This window comes from Aspergillus neoniger, assembly GCF_003184625.1.
Source record: "Aspergillus neoniger CBS 115656 unplaced genomic scaffold BO87scaffold_76, whole genome shotgun sequence".
Lineage (NCBI taxonomy): Eukaryota > Fungi > Ascomycota > Eurotiomycetes > Eurotiales > Aspergillaceae > Aspergillus > Aspergillus neoniger.
Window position 1 is genome coordinate 1 of NW_020291204.1, and position 11842 is coordinate 11842.

An 11842-nucleotide genomic window follows, 5' to 3' on the forward strand; every position below is an offset into this window, starting at 1 on the left:
AAAAAAAAAAAAACCATGATTTGTTGTTCAACATTTCAAAAGTTCAGAGTATTATTAAATATGTACATCTACATCTAGTTGGGGATTAGCATGTCCGTACCTGCTTATCTCTGATACCGAACACCTTCACCCCGACCCACTTGGATGAGTGACCCGTCAAGTGTCTTTTTAGTTCAGTATTGAAGCTTATCAAGCCTCGAACACTTGATTCAAGCACATACGACCATAGGGTGTGGAAAACAGGGCTTCCCGTCCGCTCAGCCGTACTTAAGCCACACGCCGGGAGGTTAGTAGTTGGGTGGGTGACCACCAGCGAATCCCTTCTGTTGTATGTTTTTCGTTCTTTTTGTATCTTGTCGAAGTTCTTTGACGTTGAGAGGAAGTAATACAAAGTAGGAAAGTGGTAAGAAAGAGGTAATTGGGGGCCATAGAGACGACTTTCTGTGGTTGTATATCGATAACCCTGGGATGGGATGATGCGGAATTCAACGAACCACAAATTGGGATCAGCTTCCTATGCTTTGAGGCTTTGAATCACTTATTTCCCTTTCTAGAAACTTTCTTCGGCCTTATTGTTCTAATCGTATTGACATACGCCTACAAAGTGCATAGTACAAACAATCGGCGTGCCCCACCTAATTCTAGCATACCAGACTAGTGCCTAATTCATCTAGAGTGTTGATACATCCCACCTGCGTTTGGTATGTATCTGCAAGGTGGGGTAACCGACTTACCGACTTATCAATTGACCCTACTGATGCACATCCTTCCAGCTTCAACCCACGAGTCACCAATCCCGATTAAATTGTGTCGGCCCGGATCCCGTACTACCACAGGCCCCATGGAACCCAAGGTGATCTTAGAGGTCCCTCTGAATATCTCGCAACAAAATCTTGTCGATCTTTCTAACATTGGTTCGCCCGAGAAATTTCGCCTCGTCGAATGCGCAGCTTTACTTAGCAACCAAGACCCCATCCTCCGAATTGTACAGTTTGACAACTTCAAATTTGGCAACCGACCGCCAGCCGCATACGCGGCAATATCGTATATCTGGCAAGGAAATCGCACCGATTCGCTCTCAGGCACAATTGTTGTCGAGGGCGCGCTTGACGGTGATCCGATCAGTATCAACATCATACAACAGGCATGCATTGCGTGCAAGCGTCGTCGATTAGATTATATCTGGCTTGACAGAGTTTGTATAATGCAAACTGATAGAGACGACAAGGCATGGCAGATCCAGAGGATGTTCGATATTTACAAGACGGGACTTCCGCTGGTTTCGCCCGGTGGCCTCATGAAGCTGGTGAGTTTGGATGAAGAGACAGACTGGATCCTGCGCGCTTGGACGTTGCAAGAGGTGATTGTCTCCGAAGCGTATGTGCTTGTTTCGGCAGAGGGCCTTCATATTCCTCCCGAGAGACCCTTGATTGATTTGATGGTATCTGACGACCCTCGACGCTGCATGTGTCGTGTGGAGTCTATCGTACTTGATATGTCTGTCTTTTGCAGACTCGTGGACCTCCTACAAGTCATCCGCCGAGGTTCAGGGAAGGCTATTTGCCAAATGAACGCTACTGCACAACCAACAGTGATGCAAATGAGTATTTTTGGAAACTACCAGACGCGGAAGAGAGAGATCACTGCCCTTGCAGACGCTACACAAACAATTTGGAACGGGTCAAATTGGTCACGCCACTCCCTCTGGCAATCTTCCTTCTTCAGAACTTCCAAGCGACCGGTTGACATGGTATTCAGCATTATGGGCCTCTTTGGGGTCTCCCTCAATCCTAAAAATTTCGCGTCAACGGACCGCATCCGTGCAACTATAGCTCTTGCACAGGAGTACTTGAAGAGGAGCAACAAAGCCGACTGGTTGATCGCCGGTTGGAAGGAGCCCCCAGATAGGCGTCTTTCGTCTTTCCCAGAGCTCCCGGAAACATCCGTATCCACGGCTCCACGATTTTCCACGGAGAAGGATGACATATCGAACGAACCTGACTCATCTCCCTATGACATCCGGCACCGCTTTGACAGTAGCTGGGTCCCCGGTGGCAGAATGGACAATGAGGGCTACTTTCACTTTACAACCAAGGCTGTGCGAGTGGCCAGCCACGCCCTGGGACTACGTGAGACGTCTCCATCTTCGAATCAGCGTCAAAAAACCCCGTCCGGGTTACTTGAGGCACTCGACGGGAGCCTTTGGGAGGCACAAATAAGTGAAGCCCTGCCGGATCAACGTGGCCCTTGCCACTCCAGCCAAGGCCGAGAACTGTTTGCAGCTGTGGTGGGCCTTGGCTTTGGTCAGGGCTATACCAGGCACGCGAAGGCTGTTTTACTGGAAGAACATACACCGGGAAGGTTCCATAGGCTTCCGATATTCTTCGAGTTGGCACAGGATACGTTGGAGGAATGGAGGGAAATTAATCTTAATATGGGGCCGGTTCGATAGGTCTAGCATGCCTGCATCAACTGACAAAATTATAGACTAAGGCACTATAGCCATCTAGGATAACATGTTATGAGAATATCACGGGTTACATACTTCTACAACAATGGTTTTGAATGAGCTGAAATAGTTCCATATAGAGTAGTAACCTAACAGACCTACTCAGACCGTCTCTGCTCAATGGCCAAAGTCATGCGCGCTGCCTTCTGCATGTCAACGGCATAATTAGATTAGCAAAGATCTGGACGTGACATAGAGCTATGTTTATTCTCCAGCAATTCACCCGGACTATTAAACCGGGCAATTCTGGCTAAATAGGACCTACACCAGTTCCTGCATTGGCTTGGCATTTTACCCTGGTCGCGCGGATGCAGGCTGAACGGGCCGTGTGGCCGTGACTGGCTCGCAACCAGTCAGAAAAATACCGAAAGACCCTTCGGATTAGATCATATTCATCTGCCGGATTATAGGGCTGCACGCGGATTTCTTCAGGTATCCGTGATTCTTCAGTATGCTCTCCGCATCGGTTAGGGAGATGTCTCAGCGCCACCGACCGATGGCTTGTTTAGCTCTCTCGGCGTCGGCGTATACTTGCAACTTTTAAGTGATAGTGGCAGCTGATATAATGCTGACGGATTCCCTATCCCAATACAGAACGGAGTATGGCTTCCTCTGGTAGCTTTCTTGGACACCGCGACGAAATTGAGCCATCTTTCGGGACCAAGAATTGGCGTTGGCAGTTAAAAGACGGCGCTGCTTCCGAGGACAACGCGGAGTGCATCTGTGAGCCAGGGAGAATGACATTATAAAGTCTGTCCGTTTTCCCGACTACCAGAAGAGTAGTCAGAGCATCACCACAAAAACCAAATTTTCTCTGGCTGCCGTTGAATTTCCCAGTGTCAGAATGCACTATACGTTGTCTCTTGCATTGGCGTTTCTGCCGTTCGGAATCCAAGCCCAGCAAACCCTTTGGGGACAATGTGGGGGTCAAGGGTATTCAGGAGCCACCAGTTGCGTGGCTGGTGCAACATGCTCAACTATAAATGAATGTAAGAGTTTCTTGCAGAAATCTTACTGTTCCACAGCTGAGTGACCATGACCATTAGACTATGCTCAGTGTACGCCAGCGACAGGCTCGGGCTCTGCCACTACCTTAAAGACAACTACTAGTACTGCCACTGCTGCAGTAACGACAACGACTGCTACTAGCAGCCCTGCCGCCTCTGCCTCACCGACTACCACGGCCAGCGCTAGTGGCAACCCATTCAGCGGATACCAGCTCTACGTGAACCCGTACTACTCATCGGAAGTCGCATCTTTGGCGATCCCATCGCTCACTGGTTCGCTTTCCTCGCTCCAGGCGGCGGCAACCGCCGCAGCCAAGGTACCTTCTTTCGTCTGGCTGTATGCTTCCTCATTCCACAATGTAATTGTATCAGACTCGGGTTGACACTTTCCAGGGATACTGCCGACAAAGTTCCTACCATGGCGGACTATCTGGCCGACATCAAATCTCAGAACTCTGCCGGAGCAAGCCCCCCTATCGCGGGTCAATTTGTGGTGTACGACCTCCCTGACCGCGACTGCGCCGCTCTCGCCAGTAACGGCGAGTATTCGATTGCGGACAACGGGGTTGAACACTATAAGGCCTACATTGATTCCATCCGCGAGGTTCTTGTGCAGTATTCGGATGTTCATACCCTTCTGGTTATTGGTGAGTGTCTTTCCACTAATTCGGACACTATCTACTGCATCTGAACGCTAAATATCACCTCCAACAGAGCCCGACAGCCTCGCCAACCTGGTGACAAACCTCAATGTGGCCAAATGTGCCAATGCTCAAAGTGCCTACCTTGAATGTACTAATTATGCGCTGACTCAACTCAATCTCCCCAACGTGGCCATGTATCTTGACGCCGGTAGGCTTCCTATCATCCCCCGTCCCCCCAATAGTCCCTCTTGAAAGGTTCTGACCAAGGATCCTGCAGGACACGCCGGTTGGCTCGGCTGGCCCGCAAATCAACAACCCGCCGCCGACCTGTTCGCAAGCGTCTACAAGAACGCCAGTTCTCCCGCCGCGGTGCGTGGCTTGGCCACGAATGTCGCCAACTACAATGCCTGGACCATTTCGTCCTGTCCCTCCTACACCCAGGGAAACAGCGTCTGCGATGAGCAACAGTATATCAATGCTATTGCCCCGTTGCTAGAGGCGCAGGGCTTCGACGCCCACTTTATCGTCGATACCGGTATGCGCAACCCCACACCCCGTCCTCCTCCGACCTAACTCTGGCTAACATGAATCACCAACTTCTAGGCCGCAACGGTAAACAGCCCACGGGCCAACAGGCCTGGGGTGATTGGTGCAATGTCATCAACACCGGGTTCGGCGTCCGCCCGACCACCAGCACCGGCGATGCGCTCGTCGACGCCTTTGTCTGGGTGAAGCCTGGAGGCGAGAGTGACGGCACCTCTGACAGCTCGGCTACTCGATACGACGCGCACTGCGGGTATAGCGATGCCTTGCAGCCGGCGCCTGAGGCGGGGACTTGGTTCCAGGTATGTTGCCCGATCAAAGTCGCTGGCCGGGAGTGGATTGATCGATCGGACTGACGTGGTTCTGTTTGTAGGCCTACTTCGTGCAGCTGCTCACAAACGCTAATCCAGCTTTTTAGAGGTGGGTGGCTTTTTGCATTGAATCAAGGTTCAGATAAATAAAATGAATGCATGAATGGGTATTTAGATATTGAACAAATGAAGAACAAGTATATGAATAGGAGGGGTAAAAAACAATGAATTTGCGATAAATAAAAAAAAAAAAAAAAAAAAAAAAAAAAACATTTCATAATATTTCACAAGATAAATTGGCAAGAATGAACACGTTCAAAAGAGATCGGCATCCATCGCTCTATTGCTGCCTGCTTCTCATCAAGATTGAGGATTCGGTTGACTAAAGTGCTTTCAGATAGTTGGAAAATGGATAATAGATGACTCAGGTAAAGACCGGAACAAGTGCAAGTGCTGTATTTTATTCATGCCTCTACTGAATCATATTGGTTTAAAGGCCGGGTTCTTGACAAGAGCATTCCATGGCCTACATCCAGTTAATAAGCTGAGATTATCCGCATAAGAAAAGTGGAAACGACGTCTCTGCACCCTTGACACCGCCAGCTAGACATCAATCCCACTGCCTGACCCACAACCATGACATAACATAAATTCTGCTTCATCGAACGTTCAGATCTCGACTTCGCAACTCTAAGGGATCCTCTCCTTCGGTAGTCTCTCGATGCTTCTTGCGTTGTTGGTGTAGAAGTGGTCTGTTTTCGCCCGCGGGCGAAATTGGACCGACAGACAGCGCTGATTCTTCTATGTGGCTTCCTTCTGCTTCGCAATATGGGTCATTCTCTTCTAGCTCCTCTTCCTCTGTTTCTGTTAGAACCGGAGTCTCCAACCCTGCCATATCCTCCCGGTCAAGATCCTCTTCGCTGACATCAGCTGCTCCGGCCAACGCGACTAGCCTATTCAGTACCCATTGCATCTCTAAGAGCTCGATGGATGGGAGGGGCCTTTTCTCAGGGTCGTCTGTTGTCCATGTCAGGATATCCCCAGACCTGATTAGTTCCAACGTTTCGCAGTTGATGAGGCGGGTATTGTTACTTGATGAGTCGGACTTGACTGGATTTGATGGAGGTATTCGAAGCTTTTGGGTACCATAGCTCCAGTCTCGGAGCCAATGAAATTCTACAGTCAGCATTCTCTTATCTTCGGATAATTCGAGTGGCTTGAAGGCCAGTTTTCCGGTTCCCCACATTCCATGGACAGTAGAAGCAAGGGATATGAGATTTTCCAAGATCTCGGTACGATCAGGTCCCAGAGTCACCGCCTCCCAAGCTTTGATTTTCTCGGGGGGCCAGAACATTCCTAATCTCTCCCAGAATTCATCGTATGCCACAAATCCAGCTTTCCGGCCAAGGGAAAATGGGTATATGTGGGCGGTCTCGATACAATCACCACCCCTAGTAACAAGGCAGCTTAGCTTGTCCCTTTTCTTACACTACTTGATGTAAGCTAGTTGCCGGAGAGCTTGATAATATATTGTGACGTACCTCATCTGCAGCCGAAACCGACCGTGAATAATCTTGGAATTTGGATGCTGAAGTAGCTGCTTGTGCCTTGGCGGGGCTTGTAGGTTTCGGCACATCCGAACGTTTCTGAGTTTGAGCCACATTGGTGGACACACGAGGAATTTTGGAGGCCATTGTTTCTGGAATGTCCAAAGAATCCGACTTTCGTTTCTTATGGTCTGTCCTAATAGGCGAATGCGTATTCCCTGGTAGAGTGCATATTAGAGTCATGACTTCTGGGCGGAGAAGTTGTGAACTCACAAACTTTTAGACATCTTGTCCACGACGTAGAGGTAGCAGAATCAGATCTCATGGGTCTTGGGTTCGCGAAGAAGACCTGAGTATACCCTTCCAACTGAGAGAGCTCGGACAGCCAGAGAAATGCCCAGAATCCTGGATTTACCGGTTCGGAGGCGAAGTCGATCGAATCTGAGATCTGTGCGATTAACTTCAGGCGCCGGGGGTCCTCAACCTCATCGTAAGCTCCCATTCTGAACAATCGAAGCAGGCAGAATGTAATAATTTGGTTATAGTGCCAGGCAATCGGCGTGTCTGTGGAGAACAGACGGTATTTCAACGAGACAGATGGGAGATGAAGCAGACTGGAAATGGATGGAGATAGATTGATGGTGTAGTAAAGAGTATAGTGGGGCCCAGAATTGTCAGAATTGTCAGGAACTAACTACCTAGCTTTGTGGCAGGTGACTCATAGTACAATCACTGACTAAGTTACACCGTAGAAGTGATGTAATGCAAGCTTGAATCATGTGACAAAAGACAGAATAACAAATTGTCCAGGTAAACCCGCCCCGCCCCGCGTCATCCTAGTCCCACCTGACCTGCTGGATTTGGCCCAGGGGCCAAAACAAAGGCAACTATGAAGCACTATCTTTCTGTTCTTGAGAAGAACGTTTGGATCCCTGTACTTCACTGCCATCCGCCTCCCGACGTCGCTTTCTACTGTGTGCAGTTTCCGGAGTAGTCATATTTTCGAGAAAGAAGTCTAGATTTGCCATGTCTGTGCATGGCGTTATTTGTCCCAGGCTTTCTGTGAGCTTCTGTGCCGCTGCCTCTTTGATCAACTCATCCTCACTTCCTTCCAGATTATTGATGACTCCCTTCAATTGGTGGTGTAAATCTGCAGCGATTTGTGGGAGGGCTTTCATCATGTTCCGGGACTCAACAAACATGTTGATGGATCGTTGCTGGGTTAGGATCCAGGCTTTTTGTTTTTGTTTCTGCCCGGTGCGGTGGGCCCTCCCCAATGCTTGTATGATGGCGTTCAGGTTCTTCCCTGGTTCCGCTACTATGATCCGGGAGCACTCCGTCTGGAGGTTCAGGCCCACCGCACCGGTCGCAAATGTCGTTAGTAAAACAGCCACACCTGTACCTGGAGAGGTGAAGTCAGCAATGACACGCGCATGTTCCTCTGGTGACATTGAAGCTTTTAATTTAACGACCGGGACGCACAAGGCATCCAGGAACATTTCAATCAGCCATAGGATCATCGGCCACTCGGAGAATATTATGAGTCTCGGAGGGGGTTTTCTGGTATTCAAAGCCCTAAAAACTCCTTCCCGTTCGAGAATCTGCGCTATAAACCGGAGCTTGACACAGCTATGACCAAGATAATAAGCAATACCGACTCTGGTTGAAGGGGGCAGGCAACCGGCATCTTGTTTGGTCTTCTGAAAAAACAAACCGAAACCTTTATCGTTCCATTGTGAATACTTAGCTATCTCCGTTGCCAAATCCCGCCCTCTGCGGACGCGTCGACGAAATATTTCAAGTCTTGGTGTGAAAGCAATATGAGCGAGCCTTCTCATCACTCCAAGGGTTAACGCTGATCGGCCCTCGGGTTGTAAATCGCTATTCTTGGGTGCTGTTCCAGCGATATCCCGGCTCGGGCCCCCGGGGCGGTTGCGCACTGCCGCGATTGTAACCACTCTGTTGAACACAACGTCGTGTTCTTTCTGAACACGCACTGGATGTCTGGTGTATACGGTTCTTGTTACCATCGGAGGAATGTCGTTCCCAACCACCGACCTTTTGCCCCCGGGCGATAACTCGAGCTCATCGCCCATATCTTTTGATAAACAGACCATGCCAAGAATTAACGGGAGCACCCAGAAACCTTGCTGGGCAGTCATATACCCTTTCCGTCCAAGAACAGCCAGCTTCTGTGGTTTGAGTAGATGAAAGGGTGGCGACTTCAGGGCTTTCGTTCCGTTCACGAGATCACGGTACTCACTTACGGGATCCTCGGCGTACCGCCGGGAGTTGTCTTCATCCTCTTCACTTGCTTCACTGTCCGTATCTGCGTTATCATCGGTGGAGTTTCTCGCTGTCTCCGGCTGTAGAAGTACAAGATAGCCGCATAGATCAATCGCTCTGTTCCACATAGGTGTGGCTGTCAGAAACCATTTGAATTTCACTTTCAAAAGCGCCAGTGATTGGTGGTTGCGACTTCGTATTGATTTGACGTGGTGCGCTTCGTCTGCAATAAATCGGTCAAAATATCCTGTCATACATGACTGATATGTCCTGGGCTTTTGCCGCACTTTCGAGCGACCCTCTGCTGCCGTTTGTAGCTCCTCCTGGAGATCGGCCAACTCATCAATGGCATCGTCATCATCGTCCTCCCCATCGGGAGAAACTGAACGGGATGCAGGCCGCTGTCGTTTTGCATCATTTTCCCCTTCACGCTGCTGTTGGCGTCCGCGTTGCTGGCCTTGGTCATCATTCTGGTCCAGTTCTGTAGTTGTGCGTAACGCCCATGTTCCATAGGACGTGATCACCAATGTGCGTGCTGTTTGGATGTCTTCTGGGTCTAGTCCTTCCAGTTTCTTGCGAAGATCACTAATCGTTTCAACGATATGGGCTTTACGCATTGGTCCCCTTTTCATTGTCTTGAAGCCGTGGAAGATGATCACATTGAAGACTCCGCCAAACCGGTTCCACACTTCGTCGGCCCACTGTCCCACTACACTAGCTGGACAACAGATCAATATTGGTCGGTACGACTTTTTGCCCGGGGGCAAAAGATTCGGGGCTAAGTATATGTGAGTCAGAGCAGTTACAGTTTTTCCAAGTCCGGGAGCGTGTGCGAGGATCCCTCCCCGCACCGCGGATGCCTCCTGGCTTTGCATCCAAGCTACCCCGGTAACCTGCCAGGGCTTTAACAGCGTCTTATCAGTATCAGCGAGATCTAGGCATGGCTCATTCGGGTCAAGACCAAGAGTATTCAAGGCCTCGATATACGTCGGATCCTGGGCCGAAGCCCGCCGTACGGTGAGCCGCGATAAGCGTGCTGCATCTTCTTCATCGACGCCGTCCTCGTCGTCTTCCTTTACCACATCATTCCCTGCATCCTTCCAACTATAGCGGGCCTCAGCGAAGGCTCCATACCTTTGTAGTTGATCATAAAAGCCGCCGTGCAAATCAGATTCTGGGACTGGATCGACATCGTTTTCGAGAAGAGTATCCAAATTTTGGAACAGTCTCTCTAATACCTGTTCGCGCTGCGCTGCTGTGATGGCAGGTCTTTGGACTTTGCCTTGATTCTCACTTTTTACTTCGAGAAGACTGAGGATCTGTTCTTCCAACTGTATATCCGCCTGTATATTTGCCATCGCAAGTTGTGTATGGTCCTCGTCCTCATCAGACTCATCCTCTACTTCATTGTCCATTGGTAGAAAGATCGGATGATGAAGTGGTGGAGAGTCCACGATATCCTTCGTGTCGGTTTGGATAGTGGTGCTGGTGGCTGACACAGAGACCGACATCCATCGCCCGCTTGTTGGCTGTCTATGAAATATTGGAGCAGTTGGTGCATTCTTATGAGGCCTCTTGGGGACACGCTTCCGGCTCACCATCCGGTGAAAATAAGCGAGGGCCTTCCAGGCGTGGAGTAGATCGTATGGGTCTAATGTATGAGGCTCGATGGAGATTCTAGATGACTGGAAGATATCAGGACGGAGTCTGATGAGTTCGCACGCGTGCCACAAAGTTGCCAGAGTGGCTAGCAATTTTGGGGCGACTCTCGGGGTTGATAGTGTCGGACAATCTGCGCCCATATATATGCGCCTGAGGTGATGATCTTCGCTCACATGAGCAATATCTGACTCCTTAACCTTGAGATCCTCATCTTTAATTATCTTTTCTGTGTCGCCAAATCGTGCGCTTCGGTAGCTGATGTATTCTTCAATCAGATCATGTGTGTCTCCTTCCTTCAAGTACCAATCCCACAACACACTGGTGTTTTCGAGGCCCAAGCAGCCAATTAGACCTTGGGCGTTTTCATCAAGCTTCTTGACAAAAGTGGCATCGTAATCAATGCCCGTAATCAGGCATGGAGCCGAGGGTGGGGCCATATTCTTTTTCGAAGTTAGCAAAGTCTACATACTATCCCATCAAGCACTTTGTTTGCCATCATGTAGAGCATTTCGCCCCGGGGCAAAATGCGAAGTCAATTGATTTTGCCCTCGGGCGTAATGGTGCCAGACATAATCATCCATCATTTTCATCTTACTTGTTCAGGGGTCTCAAGAATGTAATCCAGGTTTGACTTACTTCAAAGGTCAATGGACAGGTGACATAAGTGATGAATGTATGTTTTAGAACACACTAGAGTGCAGTGTCTGTTAATGCACCAGATAGTAGCCGCAGTTCGGACAGCTGGATGATAGGATAGATTTGGTTCAGGGAGAAAATGATGGATGAGCTCAACTATTGAAGATGGTTACCTCTTGAGGTAAAGGACTCTCTGTGATAGGAGAATGTAAGAGAAGAATCTGTGTGCTTTAATGGAGGTCTGTATGGATGGTATGGTTCAAAATATATGTTGTTGCCAATCTCTTTAGATTGCCAGTCATCCAAGGAAGAAAAGGGGAGAGCTGTGTTAGAGGGGGAAGAAGAGAAACAGGAGAAAGAAGAGACAAGAGGAGGTATTTATTGAATAGGATTAACACAGAAGAATAAACACCTGGAGAAAGAAGTAAGGAAGGAAGAGGAAGGAAGGGGAGGGCAGATATTTATATTAGAGAATAAGGCAGAGATCTAGACACCTGAAAAGGAAGTGAGAGTAGAAGTGAGAGTAGAAGTGAGAGCAGAAGTGAGAGCAGAACTGAGAGCAGAAATGAGAATAGAAGTGAGAGTAGAAGTAAAAGCTAGTATAAGAATTATAATAGAAATTATATTAAGGACTACAGTGAGGGCTACAGTGAGGACTACAGTGAGAGCTACAGTGAGGACTATAGTAAGGACTATA

General features: G+C 49.0%; 7 protein-coding genes across 7 annotated transcripts; 2 read left to right on the plus strand and 5 right to left on the minus strand.

Annotated features, from left to right (window-relative positions):
- Positions 1–841: 841 nt before the first annotated feature.
- Positions 842–2452, plus strand: BO87DRAFT_420437 (uncharacterized protein; the record flags this gene model as incomplete). The annotated part of the gene is made up of 1 exon (XM_025627006.1): positions 842–2452. One exon carries the CDS (start codon positions 842–844, stop codon positions 2450–2452), a length of 1611 nt encoding a protein of 536 aa, XP_025473812.1.
- Positions 2453–3307: 855 nt separating this feature from the next.
- On the plus strand, positions 3308–5127 carry BO87DRAFT_452276 (1,4-beta-D-glucan cellobiohydrolase C). Its single transcript, XM_025628495.1, has 7 exons — positions 3308–3498; positions 3556–3853; positions 3910–4163; positions 4231–4368; positions 4438–4695; positions 4764–5005; positions 5077–5127. The coding sequence occupies exons 1-7, from the start codon at positions 3354–3356 to the stop codon at positions 5119–5121; spliced, it is 1380 nt and encodes a 459-aa protein (XP_025473813.1). The 5' UTR covers positions 3308–3353; the 3' UTR covers positions 5122–5127.
- A 187-nt stretch (positions 5128–5314) lies between these two features.
- Positions 5315–7229, minus strand: BO87DRAFT_463875 (HNH endonuclease signature motif containing protein). Its single transcript, XM_025629269.1, has 3 exons — positions 6835–7229; positions 6556–6779; positions 5315–6503 (listed from the first exon to the last, which is right to left on the minus strand). Exons 1-3 carry the CDS (start codon positions 7061–7063, stop codon positions 5673–5675), a joined length of 1284 nt encoding a protein of 427 aa, XP_025473814.1. The 5' UTR covers positions 7064–7229; the 3' UTR covers positions 5315–5672.
- Positions 7230–7530: 301 nt separating this feature from the next.
- Positions 7531–8012, minus strand: BO87DRAFT_322441 (uncharacterized protein; the record flags this gene model as incomplete). Its single annotated transcript, XM_025619976.1, is given in 2 exon segments — positions 7531–7655; positions 7667–8012. The coding sequence occupies 2 exon segments, from the start codon at positions 8010–8012 to the stop codon at positions 7531–7533; spliced, it is 471 nt and encodes a 156-aa protein (XP_025473815.1).
- A 918-nt stretch (positions 8013–8930) lies between these two features.
- Positions 8931–9119, minus strand: BO87DRAFT_284985 (uncharacterized protein; the record flags this gene model as incomplete). The annotated part of the gene is made up of 1 exon (XM_025618938.1): positions 8931–9119. A coding segment is annotated over one exon (189 nt), but the record flags the coding sequence as incomplete, so codon positions are not given.
- A 285-nt stretch (positions 9120–9404) lies between these two features.
- BO87DRAFT_346912 (uncharacterized protein) lies at positions 9405–9722 on the minus strand (the record flags this gene model as incomplete). The annotated part of the gene is made up of 1 exon (XM_025620918.1): positions 9405–9722. A coding segment is annotated over one exon (318 nt), but the record flags the coding sequence as incomplete, so codon positions are not given.
- A 693-nt stretch (positions 9723–10415) lies between these two features.
- On the minus strand, positions 10416–10946 carry BO87DRAFT_322440 (uncharacterized protein; the record flags this gene model as incomplete). Its single annotated transcript, XM_025619975.1, has 1 exon — positions 10416–10946. A coding segment is annotated over one exon (531 nt), but the record flags the coding sequence as incomplete, so codon positions are not given.
- Between the last annotated feature and the right edge of the window lie 896 nt (positions 10947–11842).

Coding starts and splice junctions, on each gene's coding strand:
- BO87DRAFT_452276 (XM_025628495.1), top strand. CDS start 3,354: ATGCACTATACGTTGTCTCTTGCATTGGCGTTTCTGCCGTTCGGAATC. Junction 4,369..4,437: donor GGCCATGTATCTTGACGCCG/GTAGGCTTCCTA, acceptor AGGATCCTGCAG/GACACGCCGGTTGGCTCGGC. Junction 5,006..5,076: donor AGGCGGGGACTTGGTTCCAG/GTATGTTGCCCG, acceptor TTCTGTTTGTAG/GCCTACTTCGTGCAGCTGCT.
- BO87DRAFT_463875 (XM_025629269.1), bottom strand. CDS start 7,063: ATGGGAGCTTACGATGAGGTTGAGGACCCCCGGCGCCTGAAGTTAATC. Junction 6,780..6,834: donor GACAAGATGTCTAAAAGTTT/GTGAGTTCACAA, acceptor GCACTCTACCAG/GGAATACGCATTCGCCTATT. Junction 6,504..6,555: donor CGGTTTCGGCTGCAGATGAG/GTACGTCACAAT, acceptor TACATCAAGTAG/TGTAAGAAAAGGGACAAGCT.